The 27,968-nt window shown below is 44.4% G+C and overlaps 2 protein-coding genes across 2 annotated transcripts; both read right to left on the reverse strand.

The window, feature by feature from the left end:
- Window positions 1-230: 230 nt before the first annotated feature.
- Window positions 231-12,599, reverse strand: rpl22l1 (ribosomal protein L22-like 1). The gene is made up of 4 exons (XM_083632271.1): window positions 12,538-12,599; window positions 7,538-7,651; window positions 6,885-7,006; window positions 231-416 (listed from the first exon to the last, which is right to left on the reverse strand). Exons 1-4 carry the CDS (start codon window positions 12,544-12,546, stop codon window positions 272-274), a joined length of 390 nt encoding a protein of 129 aa, XP_083488397.1. The 5' UTR covers window positions 12,547-12,599; the 3' UTR covers window positions 231-271.
- A 342-nt stretch (window positions 12,600-12,941) lies between these two features.
- On the reverse strand, window positions 12,942-27,203 carry eif5a (eukaryotic translation initiation factor 5A). The gene is made up of 4 exons (XM_083653500.1): window positions 27,016-27,203; window positions 21,258-21,362; window positions 14,869-15,000; window positions 12,942-14,699 (listed from the first exon to the last, which is right to left on the reverse strand). The coding sequence occupies exons 1-4, from the start codon at window positions 27,181-27,183 to the stop codon at window positions 14,631-14,633; spliced, it is 474 nt and encodes a 157-aa protein (XP_083509626.1). The 5' UTR covers window positions 27,184-27,203; the 3' UTR covers window positions 12,942-14,630.
- Between the last annotated feature and the right edge of the window lie 765 nt (window positions 27,204-27,968).

A 27,968-nucleotide genomic window follows, 5' to 3' on the forward strand; every position in this document is an offset into this window, starting at 1 on the left:
TCAATATCTAGTCTCATATCACAATATTAATATATCGATATATTGCCCAGCCATATTAGAAAGACTAAAAACAGAAAAATCACAGAATCTGCTCACTGCATAGCTCCTGATGCAAAAAATAAGTTAACAATCCAGTGTGTGGATTTTATTCTTTTCCTCTGCTTGTTTATTTAAGACCCAGCCCACTTTGTTGTCTGAGTAAGAAGGCAAAACACAAAAGTTGTCATTTCTTCACATTTATTCTACAGTCACAGTCCGTGTCAGAGCACATTCACTCGTCCGTCTCTGACTCCTCGTCCTCCTGACTGATCTGGAAGTAGCGTAGCTCATACGTCTCCTTGTCGGACGCCACCACTCTCAGCCAATCACGGAGGTTGTTCTTCTTCAGGTACTTCTTCGTCAGGTACTTCAGATACCTTGGGGGTGGGACAAACAACCCGTTACGGAGATAGGCAAAGTTTGAACTTTAAGGTTGGGGGTTCACAAAAAAACTAGAGGAAAATGAATCATTAGGATACCAGCGGTGCATTTTTAAACACACAGAAGAACACAAAGAATAACACAGGTGTCAGAGGGAGACCTGGTGAAGGTGCGTGCATCGGTGCGCGTCATTCCTACATGCATTTATGGCTACGGCCACTGCAACCAATGCAAACTTCGCCCATGGTTACATGGTTACGGAGGCTGCACTTTTCAACAATCGTTTGCGCTGTTCTGTGTACAGTACCGTAAATTCCGGACTATAAGCCGCACCGGTGTATAAGCCGCACCTGCAAAGTTGACTATTTTTTTCTTATATAAGCCGCACCGGACTATAAGCCGCGGGTGTTTTAATGGTATTTTTTTTTTTTTTTTTTGGTGTTTTAATGTTTAATTACCATATGTAAGGGTTCATGCACAGAGGGGAAAAGAGATGGCTGTTTGAGGAAGCTCCCATTTATTAACATTTCAACAAAACAACATAACACAACACCACCTGTGTTTTTTTTTACAGTGCACACAGTGTCCGCGGTGTGGTGAAAAGAGGGCAAGAGAGGAAATTAAAACAGAAGTGGATTTATAGTTAGAAAGAGTGCTAAAGAAGAGAGAATTCCGTTTTTTATTTTTTTATTTTAGTTACTCACAGTACTATTGACCAGTCCAACTCAAAAGATATTCGGCAGTTTCACTTTGAGCTCTTGTTCCGCCGCTGTCCATCAATGGTTATGACGAGTCTCGCTGGGTACAGTACGCCAAAGCGATATCCATTGACTTTAACCTTTTCGATGATGCTGTTGTATGTTGCGCGTTTCTGTTGCACCAACGCGGAGAGGTCCTGCCGGACGAAAAAGCGCGTACCCTCCCAGGTGAGGGGCTTCTTCCCTGCAGCCTGGAGGATGAGTTGACGGTCGGGCCAGCGGAGTAGGCAGATGAAGATGGCCCTCGGTGGCAGGCCGGGGTCTGGACGTGGCCGAGGCGCCCGGTGTGCCCTGTCCACCTCTGGTGGTTTCTCGCCTTCCTTCAGGTCCAGGATGTAACACAGGATTTTGCCAAGGAAAGCGTCCATGTCACCAATCTCAGCTCCCTCTTTTACATTGATCAGGCGAATGTTATTTCTTTTACTCCTGCTGATTAAGTCATCAACCTGCGTGTGCAGGGTTTCGATTTGTTTTTGCATTTTATCCACTTTCGGACTCACTGTGTTGTTTTTGTCCTCCAGTGCGCTGATGCGCTTTTCCGCATTAGAAACTCTGTTCACGGTTGCCTTTTTTTCTTTAGTGAGTGAGTGGATGGACTTCTGCACGTTTTCAAACTTGTTTTCAAGCTGCTCAAACCTCTGAGCGATGTCGGACTTAATCGATAGTGTTTCACGGAGTAAAAGTTTAGCCCAAGCCGGTGTATCTCCAGCCTCCAGCAGGTGAGTCATTTCCTCATTCATGGCGGTGATTGCTTCGTCTTTTTCTTTCTGCTTACCTGTGTTGTGTTATGTTATGTTATGTTATGTTGTTAAAAGAGGGCAAGAGAGGAAATTAAAACAGAAGTGGATTTATAGTTAGAAAGAGTGCTAAAATATCAGTATAAACTTAGACTTGACCTAATTTAAATAATATGGCATCAGTCGACCCAGTAGCCTAGATAGAAAATCAAATAGTTGGTGAATAAACTTAGTCCTGAACTGCTGAGCGGGCTATCTCAAGCCAGCAGTATCAGTATAAATTTAGACTGGACCTAATTTAATAATATGGCATCAGCCGATCCAGTAGCTCAGATATAAAATCAAATAGCTGGTGAATAAACTTAGTCCTGAACTGCTGAGCGGGCTATCTCAAGCCAGCAGTATCAGTATAAATTTAGACTGGACCTAATTTAATAATATGGCATCAGCCGATCCAGTAGCTCAGATATAAAATCAAATAACTGGTGAATAAACTTAGTCCTGAACTGCTGAGCGGGCTATCTCAAGCCAGCAGTATCAGTATAAACTTAGACTTGACCTAATTTAATTTAATAATATGGCATCAGCCGATCCAATAGCTCAGATATAAATTCAAATAGCTGGTGAATAAACTTAGTCCTGAACTGCTGAGCGGGCTATCACAAGCCAGCAGTATCAATATAAACTTAGACTTGACCTAATTTAATAATATGGCATCAGCCGATCCAGTAGCTCGGTTATAATATCAAATAGCTGATGAATAAACTTAGTCCTGAACTGCTGAGCGGGCTATCTCAAGCCAGCAGTATCAGTATAAACTTAGACTTGACCTAATTTAATAATATGGCATCAGCCGACCCAGTAGCTCAGATATAAAATCAAATAGCTGGTGAATAAACTTAGTCCTGAACTGCTGAGCGGGCTATCTCAAGCCAGCAGTATCAGTATAAACTTAGACCTAGACTACCTAGACCTGAATTAGCAGTATAATATTAGTCATCCTAAATAATCCTAATAAATTTTGATTTGACCTAATTTTATTGTTGTCTATAGAGTTAGTTCCACCTCTGCGCAGATTCCCCCGCTCTCTTCTCTCTCTCCCCCTCAGGTGTCCTTCATTGGCCTGACGTACACCCCACCGCTGCAGCCCTAGGTCCGGCCGTCATCGCCCTAGCCACCTGTCGTCACTCTAGGCCATCTACCCACTACTCCTTCTACTGTCTGACACCCCGGGCTCATCACCATCACCGACCCCTATCCTCATCATCCTGGTCACCTGCTTGCCTAAGGGAAGGGGGGGTGCCCCCCCAGCCCCCCCCCCCGCCGCCTCATCATCACCTCCAACTCCTATCCTCCCCTCCTCTTAATCATCACCTCCGACTCCTATCCTCCCCTCCCCTCCTCTTAATCCATGTCACCAACGCGGACTCATGGATTCCTCAGATCATCCTCATGGAACTCCCAATCTTGTTACCCCTTTTTGTCACCTAGCTAATTAACTAGTATTCTCTAAACCTACGAACACTTAAAGACTGCATTTTCTATTTCTTTTTGGACTCTACTTTTTAGATTTCAACTCCCTTCCCTGATCTTAGGATAATTTAAAAATTACATTTTTATATCCCTTCTGTTGGACTCTTTTTTACATTTTCAATTTTCTGTTCTCTTGTACATTTTATTTCCATAATAAACCATTCACAGAGTTTCATTATCGGAAACTCTGTGCATGGTTTAGCCCGGCATCTCTCGGCCTGTCTCGGAGGGGAGTCCCCAGATGGGGGTCCGCTGCTGTGGCCTGGGTGGGCCCGTCCCCCGCGTGGCCTGCTCTCACGCTCTCAGTCACTATGCTGGTGGCTGGGGGCTGGGGGGGCGGGTCGCGTGGGGGCTGGGTCCGTCCGGGCCGCAGCAATTGGCCCCTAGCACAACGACCTCACAAGGTTCCTCCTCAGCCAAGTCACTGGGGCAATCCATGCGGCGATCCATATGGTGGAAAGGTTTTCTTGCGTTCACTGGGGGTGAGGGGGTGCCGCTGTGTCCCGGCCTGGCCTTCCCTCCCACGCCCTATGTGGGCGGGGGCCGGGTCGGGGGGCATCGGTGCTCTTCATCACTGGTCGAGGGCTGCCGGTTGGTTTAGAACAGCTTAGGTAGGCGATAGATTAGCTACAGCCTAAGGCTGACCTGTTAGTGTTCAGGCTAAAATCAGACTAGAGCAGGGTAGGATAGGCCAGATTAGGCTGTAGATTAGCTAGATACTATGTCCCAGTTAGCTCTGGTTAATGCTTAGAGTAGTCAGTTGTCTGATCTTCTCCCCCCCCCCTCTCTTTCCCCCTTCCCCCGCTTCTTCCCTTCTTCCCCCTTCTTGTTCTCCTCTCTTTCCATGCTCTTTCCTCCCCCACTCTCTTTCCATGCTCTTTCCTCCCCCACATCCCACCGCCCCCCCCCTCCCTTCTCCTGCTCTCTCCTCATTCTCCCCCCCTCTGCTCCTTCTCCTCTTCTCCCCTATTTTCCTGAATCCCTGCCACTTCCTGCTCTCCCTTCTCTCACATTCCCCCTGCTCTCCTTCCCCTGCACCCTCCCACCTATCCTTCTCTGCCTCTCTGTCCTCCCCCCTCTCTCACATTCCCCCTGCTCTCCTTCCCCTGCACCCTCCCACCTCTCCTTCTCTGTTCTCTCCTCCTCCACATTTCCCATTTTCCCCCCACCCTCGCCCTAATCCGGGCCCGTATCCTACTCCCTCCCTCCACCCTAGACCCTACCTCTACTCTCTGTCCTCCCCCCTCTCTCACATTCCCCCTGCTCTCCTTCCCCTGCACCCTCCCACCTCCCCTTCTCTGTTCTCTCCTCCTCCACATTTCCCATTTTCTCCCCACCCTCGCCCTAATCCGGGCCCGTATCCTACTCCCTCCCTCCACCCTAGACCCTACCTCTACTCTACCTCCCCTGTACCCTTCCACCTCTCCTTCTCTGTTCTCTCCTCCTCTCTGTCCTCTCCCCTCTCTCACATTCCCACTGCTCTCCTTCCCCTGCGCCCTCCCACCTCTCCTTCTGTTCTCTCCTCCTCTCTGCCCTCTCCTCCCTCTCACATTCCCCCTGCTCTCCCTCCCCTGCACCCTCTCCTTCTCTGTTCTCTCCTCCTCCACATTTCCCATTTCTCCCCACCCTCGCCCTAATCCGGGCCCGTATCCTACTCCCTCCCCTCCCCCAACCCTAGACCCTACCCCTACCCTGGCTCTCCCTCCCCTGCACCCTCATCTCTCCTCCTCTGTTCTCTCCTCCTCCACATTTCCTATTTTCTCCCCACCTCCCCCCTCCCCTCCCTCCTCCCTCTCCCTCCTCCACTCTCCTGCTTTCTTCAAATGTTCAAATGTTATCTTTATTCTGTATATTCTTGTTACTGTGTGTTAGCTAGAATCAGCTAGACATACTTTCTGTGAAGCCCTCTGAGACATGCTTGTGAATTAGGGCTATATAAATAAACTTGACTTGACTTAAAAGAGAGAGATTTTTTTTTTTTTTTTTTTTAAAAATCCATAGATAAGCCGCACCGTTATATAAGCCGCAGGGGCCAAAAAAGGCCAAAAAACGGGAAAAAAGCCACGGCTTATAGTCCGGAATTTACGGTATATTACAATAGAAACTCAATGTTCTTCACTTTCATGTCAACATTTGGTCCGTTAGATGGATAGTGGATGTGTCATTCTGTAACAAAATCCTTTAGTGCTGAAAAGATTAGTCAATCCTAATTTTGAGTTCATCGTTTGAGTCATTTATCCAAAAAAAACACCAAACATTTGCAGGTTACTGCTTCACAGATGCTAACATTTGCTGCTTTTCTCCCATTTCATATGACTACAAATTGTTATCATTACTAGTGGAAGGACCCGTGGGAGTTAGACCCCCCCGGGAGTTACCATGCATTCCATTGCACTCGCAATTTCTGAAAAAATAAAATGACCACCGACAGGGAAAAAGTGCAATGGAACGGTCATTCAAGATGGAATTCCGAGTTGGAAACTCGGGCAGCATCCACCAAGCTTGAGTTTGCAGAGTTAAACACTCTGATGTCACAATCAATATGGCGGCGCACAAAGAGACACACGGTGATAAGCAGTTACTTTTTCACAAATTTGTCACTTTATGTAGTGTTTGTGTTATGAAACAACTTTTAGTTGCCATTTCGATTCCCATACAATTGATTTGTGTTTGATAGAAGCATGCGGTAGCCTACTACCCGTCCATGTTTGTAGGCGTACAGATGCACTGGAAGGCATTTAGAGCGGAACACGGAAATACTGCGTCAGAACTTCCAATACCCGACTTTCAAAAGAATGCACCATAAGTCTCAAACATGACATCATCACTGATGACATCATCACAACCTATAGCCTCAGCCAGGAAGGGTGACATCACTGATGACATCACATCATTAGGTAATTAGGGCAATTACCCAATTAAAAAATCCGGCTCCGTCAGATCACCCGCACGGGTGCTCTATACACTTCCTGAAAGTTTCAGCCCGATTGCATGTAAAATGGCATAAGCTGTGGCTGGACAAAACTCTTCTCATTCTTATATACATGTATGGGGCTGCTGGTCAGACTAAATAAACAAATTTAAGACTCAGTCAATTTGAGTTCTGACAATGTGTGTTGGCCATTTGTCAGTTTGGACATTTTGTAGATTAAATGATTAATAGAAAATAATAATAATAATAATAATAATGAAAACAATCGTTTGTTGCATAAAATGGATGTCTTTGATGGAACAGATGGATTGTTCAGGCCACCATTCGACTTTATTGGTCCATTGTTGGATGAAAGTAAAGTATGCTGGGTGACACTTTCTATATAAATCTCACCACTGTCTATTTTTTAACGGCATTTCACCTTAACTCCAACATCTCCCATGAGACTGCAGCAGACAGGAAGCTGGTCTCACCAGACTGTAGCAGACAGGAGGCTGGTCTCACCTTTTGGAGAACTGCTTCTCCGACGTGACGTTGATCTTGTTCTTCATGCGGCCGACCTGGACCAGGTTCCCCAGGTTCCCAGTCTTCCCGTTCACCTTGATCCTCTCTTTGAGGAACGTTTCCTATTGGACAGAGCACAGTGACACACTAGGGAAGAGAACCCTAGGTTTTTCGAGCTAGGGAAGGGAACCCTAGTCCACACACAGCGTTAGCCACTCTCTCCGGCAGACAACACAGGCAGCCATCATAGATGAGGTTAATTAGAAGATCAATTAAATAAAAAATAGAAAAAAGTAGTTAAATGAACAATCATCACATCTTCTATCAAAGAGAATGTTAAACAGGGTTGCCACACATGTTCTCCATTTCAATGAAAATTAATTTTCTCTGAGCTTTACTTCATGGCTGGATTTTAAGACTAGATGTTGATGTTCAATGATTTATATAGATAGTCATTCTATCTATAGATTATAATTCCTCCTAACAAATATTGTGTGAAATGACAGGGAGTCTACCACTTCACAACATATCGTTAAGATGGAGATACATTTACTGTTTTTTACCCAGTTCCTTAACTTTTATCTGAAAATTAACAGATCTGTACCCAGTCAGAAATACTGGTTTGAGGCTTTAAGTGCTTCATGTAGACTTACAAAGTTAGCAGAGTCCAGGATGCCGTCCTCCACCGGGTGAGTCAGGTCCAGGGTGAACCTCCATGAAGCTCCCTTCTTGGTCTTCTTACCGACGGTCTGCCTTTTCTGTTTGAGCTGGGCGGAACACACAAGTCACACCATCAGAAAACTCTGGCAGACTGACAGCAGCCCAGATGGGCGCCATTCTCTTTCTCTCTCAACGCGGAGAGAACGCCACGTCGAACCGCAATTTGACAGGTTATAATCACAGACATACGTCGTAGATCAATCCTTTAGTTTTCCCAAATTGTAAGGGGCCACTACTAACTTGGCAATCACATACTGAACCAAAAAATAAAGGCAACACTTGTTTGTTTTTCTCTCATTTTCATGATTTGAAATAAAAGATCTAATACATTTTCTATGCACACAAAAGGCTCATCTCTCAAACAAAACAGTGAAGCAGATGCGCACATCTTAACGGCCTTCAAAGCAGGTGCTGAACCAAACGACAAAGACAAAGAAAAGAGTCTGCACACGTTTCAAGCTCACGCTCTTCTTCAGACTGTCTGAAGAGGAGCGTGAGCTCAAAACATCATGGGTAAATAAATGGGCTTAAATGGGAGCTACCGTGTGCACTTCTCTTTTTCTTATCACTCAAACACAAATGTGCTTAAATCCGTGTTAGTGAGCATGTCTCCTTTGCCAAGATAATCTATCCACCTGACAAGTGTGGCATATCAAGATGCTGCTCACACTTGGGGCTGGTCACAATAAAAGGCCACTCTAAAATGTGCCGTTTCATCACCAGAAACAAAAACATGCTTACTCTGATTATCTGGATATTTTTTAGTTACATTTGTAGATTGTTTGTAGATTGTTTGCTCAGACATTCTTTTCTTTGTTATGATTTAGAACCTGTTTTAAACCCTGTAATCGGCAGCTCACTGACGTAAAAGCGGAAATGATTTGAAACCCCAATGCACTGTGGGTAATCTGCAGCTCAGCGTGACCATTGGTGTAGACTCACTCCCTCAGCCTTCACGAGTTTTCCAGAGAAGTAAAGTGGAACCAGAGTGTCATGGCGTCGCCTGGGGACTCCCCCGAGGGCAAGTGCAGAAGGAAGTTAACAAGGGCATGCTAAATGACTCATGAATTCTGTATGGAGACTTTGGTTCAATGCTTGAAATAAGGTCTGTGGTTAACAAAAGTTTATTAAAGTGCAAACTGAACACAGCAAGATAATCTTCACAAATGACCACTTTTAAAAATCGCATTTACGCTTCAAAAATCATAAAAGTGGTGTTCCATTTGTGAAGATTATCTTCCTGATCACAAAGTTCACAGTTGTTACTTTTGTTAACCATAGACTTTATTTCAGGCATTTAATCAACATCAGCACACTGGAGCAGCTCCCAATATTTATTGGCGACTACAGAGCAGCAACCTTTCAATCCACGCAGTGGGTCTTCATCAGGCAAATGACTATATACCTGTAGAAGACAGCAAAATGTATCCACCTTATTTCTAGCTGCCATGATGCCTGATGGGTGCTTCTTCCGCTTCCGGTGTAATAGAGTGTTTTACGGTCTATGGTTTTAACACGTTCACTGCCAAGGACGTGTTAACACGTTTTCAGAATCCAGCTGTTGACTGCCAACGACGTGTTAACACGTTTTCAGAATCGATTTTTTTTTGACGGTGGGACGTTGATCTAACCCTTTTACGTCTCCTACACCAGAATTGGAGGTATTGAATGTGTATAATCTATTTTACCGACCCACTGAGTGTCGACATGTCTCTCCACAGTAGAAAGAGGTGACCCAAAACTGGAGGGAAAAGCGCGAGGAAGCCGTTCTCATACTGTAAAATTGATGGCGAAAACGCTTTCACTTTCGCGCTGATGCACAGCGGTGGCAACGGTGGGGGGTTCCAAGAATAGATTGGATGCACACTTTGAAACATGCAGCATAAATATGACCAGAATCGCATCAAAGCTCTCAACCAAAACTCCACGAAACGAGCGAGTCCACCCAGACTTCCTCAAACAGCGGCCGCGCAAACAGGCAGCAGCCAGGCAGCAGCAACTTCGTTGCGACACGCCCGCTGGAGAGCCAGGGAGGCAGGAGGAGAACACACACGGAGGGAGGAGTTGGAAGCAGAGGGGGGTTTCCTGCTGTTATGGAGGAAATTACTGTTCAAAACTATTGTTTAGATGTCTGACTCTTACTGATGCCAAAAATGAATGGTTAAAGTGACTGTTCTATCGAATTTCACAAAAAGCCGTTTATCTCTGAATAATTTTTCTGACGCTGAAACCATGCTGTATTCAACTGCTAATGCTTACATAACTACTAACTCTACAAACTAACTCTTTTAGACAGAGAAAGCACACATTCTATTAGTTATTTTGAGATATTGTGTGTTCACAAAATCTTAGCAGAAAAGAATCCTCGGGTCTTGAAAGATGAGCCAGAATCCTCAAAAAAAACCTCTGGCAGAAGCTAACTACAGTAAAAAAAAAACGTCTGGCAGTGAATGTGTTAACTTGACAAAAAAAACGTCTATGAGGATTTTACAGCAGAGCCATTCTGCTCTACAGCTGTGTCGTTCGGGTGCTGGTGTAACCGAGTTGAATCAGCGCGGATTCCTCGTGAGTCCCGAGTGGTAGCGAGTGGATTGGTTAAACTCACTCCCCAGGTATAAAGGCATGTTAACCAGCTCCGCCAAGGGAGCTAGCTCTCTTGGTGTTGCGGTTAACATGCTGGACTCCCAAGCCGAGGGTCGGCAGTTCGAATCCACCCCTGGACAAGCCCTTAACATGGGTTGCTGCAAGTACCACCTACACAACGCCGTTACACTGGGATAACGTAATGCATTGTGGGTAGTCGGCTACTGTGGCTAATGCTAGTGGCTAGCGTAATAGTTACTTTACATGGCAGTAAACCGCCACTGAATGACCAAATTGATTTAACTTTTAACCATTTCGAGTAACACTGTTTCCATACGGACCCCCAGTGTTGGTTAGTTGTTTATAACGTGACTATATTTATAACTTTTATAACGTACTCCAGTTTCCAGTTTATAATTCGGGTCTGCAGCTGAGTATAACAAAGGAAATGGCAAGCTGCAACAATAAGTCATGTTAAATCGGACCTTGTCCCCACAATTATTTTTTACAGTGGGGCATTCTAAAATAAGGTGGATATAGAAAATAGACTAATGACAATGCATTGACATCAGCTGCTGTCAGTCAATTAAGCCGGCTAGCAAATAGCCAATGGCAGGTGACTAGTACCTTAAAAGGAGCCTGCCTATTCACCTTATTATTTGCCCATATCAGGACGCTTCTGCCTACGTCATTTTGTAATTGTTATTCCGTTGTACACGGAAGTAGATTACCCCTACCTTTATCATTTTTAGACTTGCCAAAAAAGCTGTTTAAGCACACACAAAAAACGTATAGTTTTAATATTTTTTTCGGATGAGAACATAACATTACAAATATGTGAGCAGTTTTTCAGAATAACGCCTATTTGGAGAAACAGAACAAAACAAGTTAGTTGCAGAAAAAAGTGCGGGGTTGTTCTTTTAAAAGACAAAGTTTGACGAGAATCACCGAGTTCAGACGCATGCGCACTGGCATCATTTTGTCTTCTACATACATTCTGCAATGTATTTTAGACAGACCACCACCGCTGACTTTTTGGCACAACTAGGCTTCCGATATAATTAGTTTGCCCCAAGCGACCCCACCTGTGACTTCAAAGTGCAGAAATAAGGTGAGTTTAATGCCCAACACAGATTACCTAACAAAAATGGCATGGTCCGTGTGAGGGCTATTACTTACAGTGAAGTCCTGAGACGAATCACTATCAGGTGATTTGAATCAAATGACACAGGCAATGAGCTGTGTCTGGTAGGAAATGCCTGAGACATCATGTGTCCACTATGGATAAGCATTCTGTTGAAATCAGCATCTTGATATGCCCCGCTCAGGTGGATGGATCATCTTGGCAAAGAAGAAGTGCTGACTAACACGGATATAAACACATTTATGAAGAACATTTGAGCAAAAATGTGTGTGCTTAGAAAAGTTCTTAAGATCTTTATGGAAAATGGGAGCCAAAATAAGTGTTGCATTTATAGTTTTGTTCAGTATAAAATCAATGTCACATTAAATTGATTTGCGTTCCTCACTGTCGGATGTATTTTGGTGGAGGGAGACTCAGGACTAACGTTAGTGGAGACTTGACCAGTTTTAAAAGTGTACATTGTTGAAATATGTGCTGTTGTAGGTGGGTCACATGTATGCCGAAGAAGTAACCAGACCATAGAGCAGCGGTTCTCAATCTCAACATGGGGATCGGGGACCAGGATGGGCTCTTGAGGGGCTTCCAGGGGGTCCCCAGCAAAATAATTAAATTGTTAAGTAAATCAACTTTACAAGTGAACACAATTAAATTATGTAGAACAATGACTGTTTTGATCCGTTTCCTCTACCTATAGTACTACAGGCAGTTATGTAATTCTCGACAAAATCATATCTGATAAAGAAAAAATCTTCTCAGATTCCAAAAGAAAAAATCTTCTCAGATTGGGGTCCGTGTCCCTAATGTGGACTGGATTGAGGGTCCTTGATATGAAAGAGGTTGAAAATCACCGCCTAGACTAGTAGAAGGAAGAATGGCTGTAGAGTCTCGCGTTGAGGCTACCTAGTCAGGTTAACCTAGACTAGCAGCAGTGACAGACTTCATCACAGGCAGCACAGGCAAACTCTCCTGTGATCCACTGCCACACATATGAATGGGACACGTGTACGCTAACGTTAAGTGCGCAAGCTAATGCTAACTCAGATAGCATATTGTCTCATTCCATAACAAACCACGTCCAGGGGCAAGCGCCACGTAGCTGTGCTGTTAAAGTGTTGTCATATCTGAATGAATACCAGACAAAATAGCAAAAACTACACCAAATGAACAATGATCTAAATACATCTCTCGTGAGCTTTAGGTACATACCGGCGCCATGTTGAGCGAGAAGAGGGGAAAGAGAATGACGTTTCGGACGTGACGCAGCACGTCACGTGGAACGCTTTTACCAAATATGGCGATTCAAGTGTGCAACTTTTTTTCTCTTTTCTTTTACATCTTTCAGAGCAGGTCGCAAATGCAGGGTGGCAGGGGAAGGACCCGCCTTACTCTGCCTCTGATTGGGGTTGGGTTCAGGGGCATGAACAGTGATTGGGCATAAAGGCGTGATGATTGGTTGGGGTTTAGGGTAAAATATCAAGGTAAGCCAATCGGAAGCAGAGTATGGCGGGTCTCCCCCCTGCCGCCCTGTATTTAGAGAATTAGGACCTAGTTTCTCACGGGAATCAGGAAATAGTTACATGAACTATGAAGAAACTGACAGCAGTGGGTGGTGGATTTTCAATAATGAGCGTTTTTTTTATTATATAGAACTTGCAGGATTTTACACTTTCTCGCAGAAATTAATCAACAGTCGCTTATGCGGAATGATGTGAGTCCAAAGGGCAACAACAGTCAAACACACCCAGATAAACCTGTCTGCACGTGGTCAATCATTGACCGACCTGCAGTCCAGTCACTCAGACCACCCTTCCCCTGCTGCAGTGATGTGCACAAAGCCTCTTGTTTGAACAAGCTGACATTATGTGGCTGTGGACCCGTGACTCAGGGAGCCCATGACATGGGCAGAGAAAGGCACACATGCATCTTTTCCCCGCATTGTGGTGCCACTTGGCTCAGTGTGGACATGCAGGCAGGAGAGGTGCACCAGGCTGACATGAGTCATCTTCACATCACCATATCAGGCATCCAGGCAGGGTGTGTCTGCAACTGCCTCAAGTCAGGCCCACGCTCCAGTCTTTTAGTCTATGGATGGCCAATGGTCTTGACACACAATATGAGAAGATTTGAACAGACTTTTGAGCAAGCTGCACTATTGTTTGTGCATGCCGACTTGTCTACTGAAATAACACCAGATATACATTCATAAAAGACAAAACCAGACAAGACACCGGTTTCAGTTTTTTGTCCATTTGTTTAAACTTTTATTTTTTTTTGCCATCTCCAGTCAGGTGACAAAGGCCTCGAGTGAACAAAGTTTGCAACTCTACCACCCTCCCCTCCCCGATTGAGTCCCTCAAAAACACACAACTCACTGCAAACTGCCTCCGACAACTTTTTTCGGAGGCCCACACCGCTACACATTCACGCCTCAAAACACTCCTTTTGTATTGGGGGGATGGCCAGGGCAGCGGGGCAGGCCCTCTGCTGCCCCGGTGGACAAGAGGTAAGCGCACAGGACCCTCACGCCCCTCAGACTTCTACACAGACACGAGACTGGCATTAAGAGGATAAATCACTGAAGTTTGTTTCCGTTTGTCCGAAAGAAAGAAAAAAGGGTCCTCTTTTCTTGGTTTTTAGAGCTTTGAAATGCTGGGGTGGACCTCAAGTGCTCTTAAGTGCTAGCCACCGGCAAACCCAGCGTTTTGGGAGAAAACGGACCTTGTTGCGCCAAATCCACACAGGAACCAGAGCATAGGCCATGCTGGAAAGCAGTATGGCAGCTAGAGGGACAACCTAACCGGAGTTGAGTATCTATAAAGGGGCAACCTCCCCCTCCCACTGCTTTAACTAAAAAAAATAGCCCCCCTCCCCTTCCCTCTAAAAGGCATTAGACCTGCTATATTCAATCTAAAGAATATAAAAAAATAAATCATACAAAAGCTGGATCCCGTTGTAATTTAAACATTCAGGAATGTGAGTGGCAAGACCAACATTTTGAAGGCAAAAATAAACAGGAATGAGCAACCGGATCAATATTTTCGAAGTTATTTTTTATAAAGTAGATTGTTACCAAACAAAACCTCAGTGATCAGGCAGAGTACCACGCAGCGAGCTGCACTGGAACATTCCCGACAGCAATGGAAAAGAAAAACAAAAAGAAAAAGATCAATGAGGAGATAAATCACAACAGAATGATTGAGGTTGTCTGTGAAGGCCGACGCTTTGGTGACAGAACCAATGAGAATGCAAGAGACTGGTTGTGGGTGGTGCTTGTTGCCTGGGCAGCAAAGTCTGTCTCCCTATTTGCCGCTGGACATGGACTTGGTGCCGACAGCGCATTCCTCCCCCATGGCAGCCAAAACAGTGACCTGAAAAGCACAAGAGATGTTGAAGTTACATCCGAAATCTCACCCTGCACTCCCTTTACTTCGTAACTCCATAATTATTACTTAATTACATTATTACATATTCAGTCAAACGTTTCCTTCCAAAAAGGCATTTATTTAATAGGAAACCTCTGGCCCCACAATGGCTTACCATGAAGTCCTCAGATGCTTCGAACTTCTGCTCAATTTCCTTTCCAATGTCATTGTCGGGGACACGCAGGTCCTCTCTGACCTCACCGTTGTCGGCCATCAGGGACATGAAGCCTTCGCTGATATTCACCAACTGTGGAGGCAAAGGCACGTTAGCGCTCAGAGGCCTTAGAACCATGATGACGAAGCATGCTTGCCATGTTTTATTGATTGCGACACCAGACCGCCTGTGATAAACAAGCCAGTTGCCAGTCTTAAAATGTCCCCATCTTTTTTCTATAGACCGTTTCAACTTACAGTCAATGTACACCAGATACGTTACGGTTGCGCTGCGGATCCGGCAAAACTGACGGATCAGACTCTCGCCCATGTTCATAGATGGGGGATACATGCGGTACGGAAAAATTATGCACCCATTCTATTTTTGTCAGATCCCGCATCTGTCTGACAGATTACATGAGTGTGGCTCTGTTCGCAGCCGTACCGCATCTGTTCTGGAGGCGGTGTACATTAGCCCTTAGAGGAACACTCCGCTGAGAGCAGCTTTGGATCATTACAAAATCAGTAGTATATCAGAAAAGTGTAAAACAGTTTTGCAGGCATTTAGTTTGACAGTTATTGAGTTGATATGAGTCAAGTTGTGGACCAGTGATGTCATTCATGCACAAATGACATCACCGGTCCACAACTTAACTCAAATCAACTCAATAACTGTCAGAAGAACTAAATGAATGCCTGCAAAATGTTTTACAGTTTTCTGATATACTACTGATTTTGTAATGTTACAAAGCTGGTTGAAAACGGTCTAAATAGACCTTAGCTTATTTCCTGTTGCAGTGTTTGTTTGGGGGGGATTTTTTCAGGCGATACTATAAGCAACAAATACCTGCTTCTCCTGTCCAATAAGTGATAATACTGTAATTTCACATTTTTGTATTTAAAAAATGAAGTACCGTAGTTTATGCACACCTGAGTCTAAATTACTATGGCTTTGTTGTGTTTTTTTCTGCAGACTAAGCCACAGGCTTTTGGTTCTATGAAAAACTTTAATTTTTTTGTATTGAGTGATACACTCTACTAAAACACTAATATCATATTATTATATCAGAAGTGTTCTTTGTTTTGTGTTCACAATAGTGATGTCAGTTAGATTTGGTTAGGTCAGAGCTATGGAATATGAAATCATCCATCTTTGCTCACTACATCTGCCTTTCTTACTGTCATTACTGGCAACTAAACCTGTTTGAATTTTGCATTGGGGAGAGTTCTATTAAAGTGACTATAAACCGTGTGTCGTTTCACTTTTTATTGAAAATGCTTCAACTAGATTTTCATGGCTGCTTTATGAGAAACGCCATTTGAGTGGCGACAACATCGTTGACATCACTGGCACTCGGCATAAGGAGGATTAATGTTATTATCAACGTTAATTATCGATATCAGATTCTTAATCGTCAATAACGTAATGCTAAACATCACTGACGTTACTCTGTGTTGACGTTTCAGCTAGAAGTGCCTTGTTCGACTTGTCCCGTTTGTTTTTTCTGAGCGGCTGCCCCTTCCGAGGACGTAGTTTTCCTTTTTAGCCAGCTATCCATCATGTTTGCAAGCAGCTGTATCCACCGAGAAATCAGCAGAGGAGCGTTGATGTCCAGAGAGGACTGAGGGACGCGATATTCTTCCCCCATGATGGCGAAGGCTAGGCGAAGGCATGACCCGCCCCTCTCTGCCTCTGATTGGCCTAGTGTCAAACGTTCATCCAATCACATTCGCTTGGCTATCTTGCATCTCTTTCTACAGTCTGTGCTCAGACTCAGTGGGTCAGACAGACAGCCGTTTGGCTTGCTAAGCACCGTTCTGCACAAACATAGATTGGTCTGTGCAAACCATTGCGGGATTACTCCCACTTTACTCCCCCTTTATAAATTGAAAATATGCGGGAATTCGGGAAAATGTGCAGGATTTCCGCAATCCTGCGCCAAATTTTAAGCCCCGACTGCTTTGCAAAAATGGTCTGATTGTATACATGCTTTGGTAACCGTTGTACAAGAGGGCTTCAGCAGCACTCAAATTCCCATAATCAGACACTTCATTAAAATATGAGCATCACAGATCAGGTGCCTCATACAAAATGTCATCTAAGTTCATGAGACTTTATAGAGGGGTATGGTCATAGGAGTGGTCAACATTTAGCCCAACTGATGACAGGAGACAGTGGACCTGCAGATGGATATCTGCTCCCTGGCTTCAGGCCACCTCCTCTCTAAAAGATAAGCTCAACAGCGCTGTACGCTTTGCAAAAAGCTAACATACTGAGGTCACTGGGCATGCTGAGGTCACTGGGCATGCTGAGGTCACTGGGCATGCTGAGGTCACTGGGCATGCCGAGGTCACTGGGCATGCTGAGGTCACTGGGCATGCTGAGGTCACTGGGCATGCTGAGGTCACTGGGCATGCTGAGGTCACTGGGCATGCTGAGGTCACTGGGCATGCTGAGGTCACTGGGCATGCCGAGGTCACTGGGCATGCTGAGGTCACTGGGCATGCTGAGGTCACTGGGCATGCTGAGGTCACTGGGCATGCTGAGGTCACTGGGCATGCTGAGGTCACTGGGCATGCTGAGGTCACTGGGCATGCTGAGGTCACTGGGCATGCTGAGGTCACTGGGCATGCTGAGGTCACTGGGCATGCCGAGGTCACTGGGCATGCCGAGGTCACTGGGCATGCCGAGGTCACTGGGCATGCCGAGGTCACTGGGCATGCCGAGGTCACTGGGCATGCCGAGGTCACTGGGCATGCCGAGGTCACTGGGCATGCCGAGGTCACTGGGCATGCCGAGGTCACTGGGCATGCCGAGGTCACTGGGCATGCCGGGGTCACTGGGCATGCCGGGGTCACTGGGCATGCCGAGGTCACTGGGCATGCCGAGGTCACTGGGCATGCCGAGGTCACTGGGCATGCCGAGGTCACTGGGCATGCCGAGGTCACTGGGCATGCCGAGGTCACTGGGCATGCCGAGGTCACTGGGCATGCCGAGGTCACTGGGCATGCTGAGGTCACTGGGCATGCTTACACTTCCTGAAAACTGAGCCTTTCAATCTGGATTAATGTGAGACAACCCAATTTCCCCACCAGCCAATTGTTAAGCCACTTTGGTTGGTAGCCAGACATGGTTCAGGTGTCGATTCTAAAATTCTCATATGGCTGGTGAAATGGTGACAATGGAATCCAGACACTGTAGTGTGTGTGGGGGGGACCACGACAAAATAAAATACATTCCCTGGCAGGCATAGCAGCTCCAGACCTCCAGGGACAACTCATGAAGTGCTGGCACCCCAAACAACTGGGAACACAAGCACTGTGGGACACTGTCACTACCACGAGCCCCATCATGACACAAGCACTGTGGAACACTGTCACTACCACTAGCCCCATCATGACACAAGCACTGTGGGACACTGTCACTACCACTAGCCCCATCATGACACAAGCACACAAGCACTGTGGGACACTGTCACTACCACTAGCCCCATCATGACATAAGCACTGTGGGACACTGTCACTACCACTAGCCCCATCATGACACAAGCACTGTGAGACACTGTCACTACCACTAGCCCCATCATGACACAAGCACTGTGGACACTGTCACTACCACTAACCCCATCATGACACAAGCACACAAGCACTGTGGGACACTGTCACTACCACTAGCCCCATCATGACACAAGCACTGTGGAACACTGTCACTACCACTAGCCCCATCATGACACAAGCACTGTGGGACACTGTCACTACCACTAGCCCCATCATGACACAAGCACTGTGGAACACTGTCACTACCACTAGCCCCATCATGACACAAGCACTGTGGACACTGTCACTACCACTAGCCCCATCATGACACAAGCACTGTGGAACACTGTCACTACCACTAGCCCCATCATGACACAAGCACTGTGGGACACTGTCACTACCACTAGCCCCATCATGACACAAGCACTGTGGGACACTGTCACTACCACTAGCCCCATCATGACATAAGCACTGTGGACACTGTCACTACCACTAGCCCCGTCATGACACAAGCACTGTGAGACACTGTCACTACCACTAGCCCCATCATGACACAAGCACTGTGGACACTGTCACTACCACTAGCCCCATCATGACACAAGCACTGTGGAACACTGTCACTACCACTAGCCCCATCATGACATAAGCACTGTGGACACTGTCACTACCACTAGCCCCATCATGACACAAGCACTGTGGACACTGTCACTACCACTAGCCCCATCATGACACAAGCACTGTGGACACTGTCACTACCACTAGCCCCATCATGACATAAGCACTGTGGGACTCTTGTCACTACCATCCACTACCATCTGGGTCTCGCTCACATAATGTTAGTATAGGAAATTTGAGGTACCAAGTGATTAGAAGGCTCTCTTACCCGTCTCCGACATCCGATCACAGATCAGAAGATATAATATTCTCCTTGCGGAAGCAAGTACTATGGTCGGTGGTATAAAAATTATATTCCGCGGTGAAACAACCATTTAAAAGCAGTGTTCCAACAGCCTGTGCAGAATTTAGGAGTCCCGACAGGAACCGTGGGAGTTTGAGTATTCCATGACATGTTTTGCTTCCCAGGTGCGCTGGAATTGTTCACTCTGCCGCCGTATCCGTGTGACTGCAATGTTTGCTTGCCGCGTGCAAGCGGTGCACCATGATAGTAATATCAAACGCACCCTACTGTAAATTCGGCACAGGCTGTGGAAAGACTGCTTTCAGTCGCTTCACGCAGGAATATCATTTTCACACCGCCGACCATACTACTGGCTTCCGTAAGGAGAATATTATATCTTTGGATGTACGATCGGAGATCAGAGATGGGTAAGAGCGTTTTAACCACTTGGGACCTCAAATTTCCTATACCAACGTTATCAGGGTATATATGCAGGAATCCTGAAGTTAAATTCAATACCGTTCAAGACCTTTTTTCAGACCTTTTCTATATATTTTAAGACCTTAACGCCACTTTCGTCACATCAGCGATCGGGGTGTAAATCACAAGTCTCATCACGATACGATATTATAGATTCTTTGGACAACGATACGATATTTGCTGATATCACATCGTCTGCCACGATATTATAAGATTCAATTCAGGGGTCTGCGATCGTTAGGAGACAATATATGCTCAATTAACACAATCAGCACAATAGCTACAAATGTATACCTCTCAAATTGCAATTAAGACTTTTTAATCGTTTTTAAGGGCCATAATTTTCCCTAAATTGATTTAACAACTTTTAATACTTTTCAAGACGCCGGGAATACCCTGGTTATGTGATATTGTTGCGGAGCCATTCTTGGTGATGCTAATGAATATATGGGACTATATTTCCCCAAAACCTTCTGCTAGCTGCTCCACCGACACAATGTAAAATGTGACCAAAGAGCAGTTAACTCTTCAAGAGAAAACTTGACGGGAGTGCTCCAGCCTAGACAGATAAGTCGCACGTCTGTTCTAATTGACTTGTGCGTTTATTTGGAGTAACACTTCAGTGAAGTGAACACTATCATAAAGTGTTTGGAGCAGGGATGCAAATCTATTAAAAAAAACTGATTTTGACAAAAAATATCAAATGTGTTTTTACACTGGTCTTTAGGCCTACTCAACCAAGCATAATTCAACGGACCCCCGACGAGGGATCTCAGTGTTTCCCACAGGCTGAAAATGTACTTTCTTTACAGTTCATTAGTTTAAATTGTTGTTACATTGTTGAAAATGCAATTAGTCTCTGCACTACAATCATGTTAAGCAGCGTTAGAATTGTCTGATTGAAAAGTATAAAGTTACTCCTCACCATTACAACACATGCGAGTAACACATTAGATGCATTTAAAGAGTGATTTAGATTAACAGTTTATGTTGTGCCGGCCGTGGCGATATTGTGGCTTTGCCGCAGTTTATCTATTGGAAACAATGTAGTTTGTACTGTTTTATTTAAGAGTATCTACATGGTCAGGGATGAGTGCAGTGCGCACTACGAGGTTCAGGAGGCACAAAGTGTCGCGCCACCTTCGCCAGCTCATTCATTGTGCTTGTAGAGGTGCTGTATTTCAATTTTGTGTTACAATGTTTGCAATGAACATTTGTCTTTTCAGGTGTCATGCTTCCGCCCACTTGATTGGCATTCTTCTTCCTCTGTATATTGCAATTTAAGTTATGCCCTTGTGGTGGTAAACCATTTCAGAAAACTGAGAAATAGCACATAACACAGTATCGTATTAATATATGTTTGACCTATCAAATTGTTAACAGTGATTAATCAATCATGGATTAATCAACAAGCCTAGTTTGGAGAGATGACCTACCTGATAGTCTAGCCTCTTGATGGCGGGCACATCCATGTTGTGGGTGGAGGGGCACATATCTTCATACTTTTTGTTGGTGAAGATGTCGATACCAACCATGTTAACCTACAGCATAAAGTTAAGTTTATTGCACAGTAATGTTTAGAGATTTAAAAAAGTATAACCATGAAAAAGGAAATTAGTGCTGGTGAGATCACAGTCACACAGAAAACACCAAGAGGCTTATGAAAACCACAGATAAATGAAAACAACAGATCGGCCAAAACAATTTCCATTGTGTTTGTGTACATGTATACATCATATATTTTCTCAGGGATTTTTTTCCCTCTCCCTAAATAGTAGGGTCATCTGTGGCACTTCCGTGACCGTGGAGAGCGAAGGTCCGTTTCTCAATGGATTTGTCATCTAGGAGGGTTAATAAACAAATTTAGCCGGGGTGTATTTTAAAAAAAGGCGGGGAAAATATTTGAGAGACCAAAATCCAAAATGTCTGCCGTGGAAATGAACTTTTTAATGGTTTGACCTACAATGATGCACAATACATGGTTTCAGAGCTTATTCTGGTCAAGGAATACATATTTGGTGTTTATATAATGATTTGACTTATTTTTGACCTTCAAATACAAGATGGCTGCCAATTTTGGGCTCTAAAAGGCAGTTTTTTCAAAATCGTCATAGAGCCTTCATATTAGGCTTGAATGACAGGTCTTCTCATGATGAGTTGAATAATATACAGTATAAGTACACAGAAGTAATCTCTGAGGTCACTAAAGTCAATGTTTGTGTGTAAACAACAGTTGCTGATTTGCGGTTTCCCATTAAATAGGGTAGGCTACTGAGAATATGGTGTCCAGTTCATCCCATCACATTTTCATAATGAACCAAAAACAATTTTGCACTATAGCCTAACATAAAATAGTATTCTGTATGCAAAGCTAGCAAGGTTAGTTGCTTGAGCTGAATTTAAAGGTCAACTCAAAACAAACAATGAAATTAACTTTGAAATTAAAACTGAATCCTAGGCTATTAAATTTCATCAGCACACAGTAAAGGAAACTTGTCTTTGAACTCAGCTGACTGTCTAGTCCTAATCCCTGTTGTGCAATGTCCCTTTTCAGTGAAGTTTTAGTTTTTGTTAAGAGTATGGACTTTTAATCTTGACCTTGTTGGTAGGCAACGGCCCTTTTTCAGTCAAGCATTTTCAGATTAGCCCAGTCAGTCTGTGAAGCAGTCAGTGTCAGCACTTGCGCGAGCTCGCTTTTTCTCTAACTAATGTTAACATTACACACTTTAAGACACTTTGTTTGAGGATATAAAAGGAGGTACGGTGGAGTAGTGGTAAGCACTATCGCCTCACAGCTCGAAGGTCGTGGGTTCGATTCCCACCTGGGACGATGTGAACGCTGAAGGAATGCGTGCCCGTCCGCATGTCCTCGAGTGCCCACCGCCCTGGTGGGGTCGTCAAAAGGGCCTTTCTGTGTGGAGTTTGCATGTTCTCCCCGTGCCTCCCGGGGGTTTCCTTCATATAGGAACCCCCTTCACCAAAAACATGCAATATCCTGGTTGCTAATGTGGTTCCTCCTCTGGTCGTTAAGGGCACCTGTTCAGAGGGAGGGGAACTGGTTGGAATAGTGTGAACCTCCCACATGCTATGTCCTACCGGTGAAGCTTCCCCTGTCAGGTGAAAAGAAGCGGCTGGCTAACTGCCCATGTCTCGGAGGAAGCATGGAGCCAGTTTCGGCTCTCCCCAGATCGGCAGAGGGTGGAGTAGCAACCAGGATAAAGAAATTACGTTAGCACTAATGGGGGATAAAAATGGGATAAAAAAATCGGGGGGGGGGGGGGGGGGGATATATAAAAAAGAAAAAGAAAACTTTGTTTGAGGTTATCAACGTTATTCACTAGTCTAAAGATAGTTCTACCATCAAGAACATATAAAACAAAAGCAAAAACAATTTTTATTTGCAGAAGTCATCATTGATATTTGGTGTTAGCTAACGTTAGGTAACGTTATTATTTTTAGCTAAAGTTAATGTTATCTGTCTCCACAATTCTGTCAACTGACATATGCATTTGCTTTTGAAAATAAACAGCGTATAACAGCAATATAATATAACAGTAATATAATAGCGAGTTGCTTTCCCTCCCAATGAAAGACAAAGCACACAATGTCCTATGAATGTGTCCTAAAATGTGACAAGCCTTGCAAGCCCACCGATACAATAAATCAAGGCAAATGGGACAGCTTACAATTAAAAGCCCAAGACTGGTCAGGACTTGATAAATTTGATGATGTTTACACCACTACCTCCTGGGAAGATGGGGCAACCAATCGGTACATGCATTCATCATGTTATATTTCTATTTAATCTTCAGTTATGCTTAAGCAAGCCAGGCTGTTTATTTTCAAAAGCAAATGCATATGTCAGTTGACAGAAGTGTGGAGACAGATAACATTAACTTTAGCTAAAAATAATAACGTTACCTAACGTTAGCTAACACCAAATATCAATGATGACTTCTGCAAATAAAAATTGTTTTTGCTTTTGTTTTATATGTTCTTGATGGTAGAACTATCTTTAGACTAGTGAATAACGTTGATATCCTCAAAGAAAGTCTCTTAAAGTGTGTAATGTTAACATTAGTTAGAGAAAAAGCGAGCTCGCGCAAGTGCTGACACTGACTGCTTCACAGACTGACTGAGCTAATCTGAAAATGCTTGACTGAAAAAGGGCCGTTGCCTACCAACAAGGTCAAGATTAAAAGTCCATACTCTTAACAAAAACAAAAACTTCACTGAAAAGGGACATTGCACAACAGGGATTAGGACTAGACAGTCAGCTGAGTTCAAAGACAAGTTTCCTTTACTGTGTGCTGATGAAATTTAGTAGCCTAGGATTCAGTTTTAATTTCAAAGTTAATTTCATTGTTTGTTTTGAGTTGACCTTTAAATTCAGCTCAAGCAACTAACCTTGCTAGCTTTGCATACAGAATACTATTTTATGTTAGGCTATAGTGCAAAATTGTTTTTGGTTCATTATGAAAATGTGATGGGATGAACTGGACACCATATTCTCAGTAGCCTACCCTATTTAATGGGAAACCGCAAATCAGCAACTGTTGTTTACACACAAACATTGACTTTATTGACCTCAGAGATTACTTCTGTGTACTTATACTGTATATTATTCAACTCATCATGAGAAGACCTGTCATTCAAGCCTAATATGAAGGCTCTATGACGATTTTGAAAAAACTGCCTCAAAATTGGCAGCCATCTTGGATTTGAAGGTCAAAAATAAGTCAAATCATTATATAAACACCAAATATGTATTCCTTGACCAGAATAAGCTCTGAAACCATGTATTGTGCATCATTGTAGGTCAAACCATTAAAAAGTTCATTTCCACGGCAGACATTTTGGATTTTGGTCTCTCAAATATTTTCCCCGCCTTTTTTAAAAATACACCCCGGCTAAATTTGTTTATTAACCCTCCTAGATGACAAATCCATTGAGAAACGGACCTTCGCTCTCCACGGTCACGGAAGTGCCACAGATGACCCTACTAAAAGGCCTAAACATGGTCGTCCGTCAGAGCCTCTCCCCGCCCTCCCCGTAGGACGGCGGGTGGAGCGCCGTCCTACGGGGAGGGGGCGCCGTCGGCTGACGGGGGCTGCTCGAAAATGTGACTCAGCGCCGACGATACGTGCGTGACGTCAGCTGCACAAGAGCTGTGACTGGCCGTTGCCTTGGCTCATCGTCGTAGTCGCCTTTCAAAGCATGACGTTAGATTAGGGATGGGCATCGAATTTCGAATTTTCGAATAATCGTTGTTATTATCAAGGTCGACTTTTATTATTGAAATTCGAAAAAAAAGAAAAAAAAAAAAAAAAAATTTGAGTGAAATGTTGCATTGTCTCCCCTGATTCTAAGTATAGTCGAATCGCTTGGTTTGAGCAAGTAAAACAATTTTTATAAGCATTTTAAGCAAGGTTTATGGAAAAATGAATGGCGGATGAAATCCCATGAAGAGGGAGAGGGGGTGACTTTGGCACCCCTTTGGCACTCAGACCTGAGCCTACTAAATATTTAATGAACCACTCATGATTGTCAAAACTGTTTTTTATTTTCGAAAATGTCAATGTCATGTAACATGTTCTTTACTTCAGTGGTGCAATGCTTGTTTGAGCTAAAAATCCACAGCAGAAGCTTTTTATATTAATTAATAAAGCCGTAGACTTAGAATCAGGGGAGACAATGCAACATTTCACTCACAAAATTTAAAAGAAAAATAAATAAATAAATAAAAAAAAAACATTTTTAATTTTTTTTACATTTTTATTTTTATTTTCGAATTTCGAATTAAATTCGAATTTGGCCAGCGAATTTCGAATAGTGTTTTTGCTAGAAATGCCCATCCCTACGTTAGATTATAACAAACTAGTTGTGTGGCTTAGCCTTCCCAAATGTTGAGGGTCGTTTTTTAGAATTTAATACATAGAATTGGGAACGTTACATTCAATTTCATTCAGACTGCCTGGCACACAATCTCCGCCATTTTCACACGGAGCTTCCACAGGAGGAGGGAGGGTGGGAGGAGGGAGGGCGTAGTGGCGTCCGAGCATGTAGGGCTCGCTGGCGCCACCAGACGGCGAGACGGTTCCAATTCGAGGCGGGCGGACGACCATGTTTACGCCGGGATTGCACTGGTTGCATTTGCGTTGCGTTGCAGCTGTTCTCCGGTTTTGCTCCGTGCTCTGTGCTGCGCCAACACTAACCGGCTGCGTGCAGAGCACGTCGCGGCTCCACTCCGCCAGACAGCTGGAGTGACGAGACCCACAGGTTATCACGGTAAAATCGAGGGAGACAATTTGTATGTGGGATAAATGCAACAACAAACAGGCAGAAGATCATTGTTCCCAACTGGAGAAGCAGAGGAGGGGTGGGCTTGCTTGGTGTTTTCCTTGTAAAAAGGATGTGTTGTGTCAAATATTATTTTGTGGTTTTCCACTTCAATTATGAACTTTTCCTCATACATGTTTGTCCTCTGGCTTGATATTGAATGCTGTAAACACCTCTGCCCTGTTGATTTCATGCCTGGCTCCGCCCAACTTGCTGCGGCTTTGCTCAGTCATCCGTGAAAAATAGAAGCCTTGCGTATCTTTTTCGGAGAGCTCCGGATCGTCGGAGCTGGGACGAAGTAGACACGTAACGCAGCAGAGTAGGTGGGAGTTGACACAATGATTAGAGTGGAAACGTATCGGCTCCGATGCCGTACCGCAGCGCAGACGGACCGAACACGGACCTAGTGGAATGTAGGCGTTAGGCCTTAAACTCACTTGTGCTTGAAACTTCTCCGGTACGTGACTTTTGTTTTGTATTGTGTTTATTCTCCTGCATGCAGTGAATAAGTCAAATCTAAAACCCCACCAAGATGCAGAAATATCAGTAATTTCCCCCAACAGGGCTATTTCATGCAAGACAGGAGAGATCCAAGTACATCACAAGAACCAGTGTTGGTGGCACGTGTTGAAAGAAAAATATACTGGTAATTTACGTGTTATTACTGAAGAAAAACATCAAGCACATGGGATCCGAAATCTATTTGATTTTTTGAAGACCCCAAGTCTGGTTTCAGAGCTCCGTTTACGGCTGCCACCATCTGTGTCTCGCACTGCCAACTGCCAACTCATGGCTCCTTTAAATTCACCGGTGTTACAACAAACACTCTTTTCAGGATAAGTTTCTAAGCTCTACCTTGGCATGCCCGTGCTTGCCGGTCTTGGAGGTGGACATCTCCACGATTTTGCAGGGACGTCCCTTCAGCACCACAAAGCCGTTCTTGCGCAGAGCAGAGCACTGCATGGGGTAGGTGGCGGAGGCGCCAGACTCGCCGGTCTGGAAGTCAAGATCGGGATCTGCCATGGTGCGATGGGTCTGGGGCGCTGGAACAGAGAGGGAACCGGGTTACATGACAACCAAACCATGCTCAACACATTTACAACCAAACCTCACTCTTTCTGAAGTCGCATACAGAACTAGTATGTTGATATTTATATTTCAACAACTATCCTGAGACTGTATGCCATACTAGATCATTTTGAACCTCAATCGCATCATTAACAAAAAGACTATTTTGAATCTACAGGAGCCTCGAGACTGTAAACCGACCTCACAATAGACCACATATCCCCATTTGTTTAAATGATCCATACCAAGCATCATCTGATTACTTCAGTTATGATTTGATTGACTTACTGAAGGTGGGGAACAGGGACGCAAAGTCAAGAGTGAACAAGGTGACGGATACCAGTGCAGACACTAATGGCTCATTTCCACCACATCTAACAGTACAGTAGGGCTCTACTCTTACGTGGCTTTACTCGTCTGGACCTGATGGACAGTCTGCTTCCACCGCAGGCTTACTCACCTCCGCCCATAACTGGTCATCATAGCGACCACATATCTGCCCTCCGCCTATAGCGACCGGATATCTGCACCTCCATTTGTATAACATTAAATGAACACACGGAAATTTTAACAAACTGTAGATGGAAAATGAATGGCGGCTGAAACCCTTTGGTTGTATGTTGAATGCAGGAGAGGACGTGACTTTAGCCGGCGTGACTTTGGTGCTCAGTCAGTACTAGTCACTGCGACCATACCAGGAAGTAGGCTATAATGTATAATGTTAAAATTAAATCCATACA

This window comes from Poromitra crassiceps (genome assembly GCF_964638095.1).
Source record: "Poromitra crassiceps genome assembly, chromosome: 2".
In the NCBI taxonomy this organism is placed as follows: Eukaryota; Metazoa; Chordata; class Actinopteri; order Beryciformes; family Melamphaidae; genus Poromitra; species Poromitra crassiceps.

What these genes read in the sequence shown, in the direction of transcription:
- rpl22l1 (XM_083632271.1), bottom strand. An exon ending in TCCTGGACTCTGCTAACTTT is followed by an intron (nt 7,007 to 7,537) that starts GTAAGTCTACAT and finishes TCTGTCCAATAG; the next exon opens with GAAACGTTCCTCAAAGAGAG. An exon ending in GAGAAGCAGTTCTCCAAAAG is followed by an intron (nt 417 to 6,884) that starts GTGAGACCAGCC and finishes CCCACCCCCAAG; the next exon opens with GTATCTGAAGTACCTGACGA.
- eif5a (XM_083653500.1), bottom strand. Translation starts at nt 27,183, where the DNA reads ATGGCAGATCCCGATCTTGACTTCCAGACCGGCGAGTCTGGCGCCTCC. An exon ending in GCAAGCACGGGCATGCCAAG is followed by an intron (nt 21,363 to 27,015) that starts GTAGAGCTTAGA and finishes TTTATGCTGTAG; the next exon opens with GTTAACATGGTTGGTATCGA. An exon ending in AAGCATCTGAGGACTTCATG is followed by an intron (nt 14,700 to 14,868) that starts GTAAGCCATTGT and finishes TGTGCTTTTCAG; the next exon opens with GTCACTGTTTTGGCTGCCAT.